This window comes from Perna viridis, chromosome 15, assembly GCF_037379345.1.
Source record: "Perna viridis isolate PV_CMFRI_1.1 ecotype Kerala chromosome 15, ASM3737934v1, whole genome shotgun sequence".
Lineage (NCBI taxonomy): Eukaryota > Metazoa > Mollusca > Bivalvia > Mytilida > Mytilidae > Perna > Perna viridis.
In genome coordinates, this window is record NC_142459.1 from 16,110,489 (window position 1) to 16,114,215 (window position 3,727).

Genomic DNA, 3,727 nt, shown 5'->3' on the forward strand with positions numbered 1-3,727 from the left:
TAATTGGGTCATAACAATTTGTGGAAACTGATCCCGACCAAATTAACGAGAAAAAGGAAAAGGTATGGTAATTTTAACGCAACAAGTGTACCATCGCATAGCACCATACATACACAGATCACAAAAAGATCTCCAAAAAGTGTAAACACACCTTCAAGTAAGACAGGACTAGTAGCATTTTATAAGACCATTCACCATCAACTGGCAATATACCCAACAAATCTATTTGTACCATGACAATAGAACCAAAAATGAATATCCCTACCATTCTAAACAAAATCAGACGAAGAAAGACACTTAATATGGAGTAGGCATTGCCTAAATCAGAAAACATGTTGAGCTTTAACATACTTGTACCGTTTGTGCGAGACTCGTAAAAAATAATGGACATTACAAAAAGGGAGGAGTCGGATGATTTTTTTTTGTTTCGCAAGTGCAATATTTTTATTTATATTTCAACAGCAGCAAGCGAAATCAATATTTTTATTTTAAAATCTGCCTTGGTTAATAATTGGGGATCTTTTTTCAATGAATGAGTAACTTAAAAAAAAGGGTTTTTTTTCAAAATCCCAACCCCACCCCCTTTCCACTCGCTCTCAAAATGGTAGATTTTTTATAGCACTTCGCCATACTTTATTATTTTTAGCCCTTAAGGGCATCTCTAGCAATATCCTTTTCAGTTATGGCCGGTCAGATCAATTCGTTATAAATTTTCAAATTATCCATATATATACCATCATACAGTGGAGTGCTACCAACATCTGCACTACTGCAGTTCTCTGTACTACCAGTAAACAGTTTTAAAGAACAGATTACCACATCTGCTCTTTCACAAGTTTTCTAAACAGCAACACATGTACATAGATAATAAAAAATAAAATCACTTTTGATTGAAAAAAAATCACTGTATATTATGACATTTTTCATTATTTATTGTAAAAGTTCTTTTAAATTTGTGCAGACTGAGTAACCACGCGTGTGAACGCCAGGTCAGCACAATAACGGGAGTGCGGAAATATGAAGATTGATAGAAGTAATCTCTAAAGGGTCCCGACAACAAAAGTAATAAAATCCACGGTAATACACTCATAGATGTACTAGCATTCACCGAATATAAATAACATATACATTACTTAAAAAATAAATGTTCATGCACATAAAAATGATTTAAAGCACACAGCTTATCATGCATAGAATTCAATCATTAACAGTATAATTATAAGCAGTTAAAATAAATACAAACCAGAATAATAAAAAAAAAACAACAAAAAGCGCCGATAAAAATATGAATGTTCAAGCTGTTCCATAATACAGGGGCTGCATTACAAGATGATTTTTTGCCAAAAGAAGATTAAAAGTTCTTACCCATTGGATATCCAAAATATTGGTGTACTTGAAAGAATAATTATAACAAGGGCAATTTTAATATGTGTATGCAGATGTTGGCTAATACTGATTGGGACAATATTCTGAAATGATATGGACAAGATTATTAGCAATGTAATCAGATATATTTTACATGCAGCGGACTAGTGTGTTCCGAATCGTTTCGTAATTATTCGAAAAGCGAGTCCTGCATTACTTACATGTGATCTAAAAAACTTATTATATCGAAAACCCGTATTCGTGCTAAGGCAAAACGTTCTGGTAGACCGGCTGACTGGAACAATAAGAAATAATGTGAGGTCACAAGTTTAGACTTGCCCGTGAAATACATCGTACAGATTTATTTAATCGTTTTTCAGTCTAGAAATGCTCATTCAAATCTTGGTGGAGAATCTGCTATAAGATATCTGGTATCAAACCGTTACATTCAGACGTACCACCATTAATAACTGGAGACAGAGCAAATATTCTTAGTGACTACTTTGCTTTGCAGACACAATTAGATGACACAAAAGCTACACTACCTGACATTACAATCAATCGAGAACATAAATAAGAAAATATCGTTTTAGATGAAAATGATGTCGAAGCTGTACTTTCTATTTTGAATATTAACAAAGCCTCTGGACCAGACTACATAAATCATCGACTTTTTAAGGAGGCCTCGTCTATTTTAAAATACCCATTTTGTGAACTATTTAATATGTCGTTTTCTTCGCCTTACTTCCCGAATGAATGGAAGAGGGCGAACGTAACACCAGTTTTTAAGAATGGTTCTCCGAGCTAAGTCAAAAACTATAGACATATCTCATTACTAAGCGTTATTTCCAAATGTATGGAGATTTTTGTATATAAACATCTACAGAACTTTTTAATACAAAATGAAATAATTACACCCAGCCAGTCGGGGTTTACCAGGGGCGACCATGCCATTATCCAGTTAATATGTACATGTATGTACGACGATATCGGGAAAGCTCTAGACAATGTGAAAGAAATAATAGTTGTCTTTTGTGACATAAGTAAGGCATTCGACCGCGAATGGAATAGAGGTCTCTTATTTATACTCCAAAACTACGGTATTTGTGGGGATCTGGTTAAAAAATTATCTTTCTGTGAGGAACAAAGTGTGGTTCTTAGTGGAGGAAGTTCTGACTGGACATCTGTTGAAGCTGCTGACATACTAAATAGAGATCTTGAAAAAGATTCATAACTGGTCAAATAAGTGATTAGTGAAATTTAATCCGCAAATTTAGCCATATCCCGTAAAACCGTTAAGCCGGTACATCCGCCTATTTCTATAAATAGCCATAACATTCAAGAGGTTGCTTCTCATAAACACCTGGGCATTTATTTTTCAAGTAATGGTTCTTGGCATGATGACATTAAATATATTGCCAAGAAAGCGTTTTATGAAAGGAAATGTTTTGCGTAAGGTGCGTTTTGTCATTGAGAAAATGTACTATTCTTATATCACACCTATCCTTGAATATGCTGACGTCATTTGGCAAAACCACACCCAATATCTAGTTAAAAGTTAGAGAGTGCTCAGTTAGAATGGTGAACACTCAGAATGGACTCGGGTCACAAGTGGCATTCCACAGGGAAGTGCTATCGGTCCTATCTTGTTTGAGATCTACATTAATGACCTCCCAAATGCAATCGAAAATATGGCAAAGCTATTTGCGGACGGTACAAAAATTTAGGCAAAAGTGAATACAAACGACGATCAGAACAGCTTGCAAAGGGATATTAATAGTTTAATGGACTGGTCAGATAAATGGCCTCTCAAATTCAACAAATCAAAATGTCAACATCTCCCCATGGAGATAACGGAGCACAATACACCATGAACCAAGAAATAATTGAAACTACTACACAAGAAAAAGACCTTGGCATAACTATATACAGTAAATTAAATTTCCTGGATCATATCAACTTACAAGTTAGAAAAGCCAACCAAAAGTTAGGAATGATCAACAGAACATTCAAGTATATAGATAACAATATGTTTCTTGTGCTTTACAAGAGTATAGTGCGTCCCCTTCTAGAGTATGGGAGCTCAGTATGGTCGGTCATAAACAAAAAAGAAGCGGTAGAAATAGAAAACGTACAGAGAAGGGCTACACGACTACTCAAAAACATCCAACATCTAAGTTACGGGGAGAGACTGGTGTATCTAGGATTACCGACACTACAATATAGAATGGAGAGATCAGACATAGTAGAAACATATAAGATCCTCAATAACATTGATCAAATTGAATGCAAAAACCTATTTCCGACACCAGAGGTCACCAGCAAAAACATACATCTACAAGCAACACTGTCGAACAAATAA

At 35.0% G+C, this 3,727-nt stretch overlaps 1 protein-coding gene across 1 annotated transcript; it reads left to right on the forward strand.

The window, feature by feature from the left end:
• The first annotated feature begins 3,193 nt into the window (after positions 1 to 3,193).
• LOC148597147 (uncharacterized protein B0403.1-like) lies at positions 3,194 to 3,727 on the forward strand. The gene has a single exon (XM_088563001.1). The coding sequence runs from the start codon at positions 3,194 to 3,196 to the stop codon at positions 3,725 to 3,727; it is 534 nt and encodes a 177-aa protein (XP_088419127.1).

Bases quoted from the DNA above. Each gene is read 5' to 3' on its own strand.
- LOC148597147 (XM_088563001.1), top strand. From the start codon at position 3,194: ATGTCAACATCTCCCCATGGAGATAACGGAGCACAATACACCATGAAC.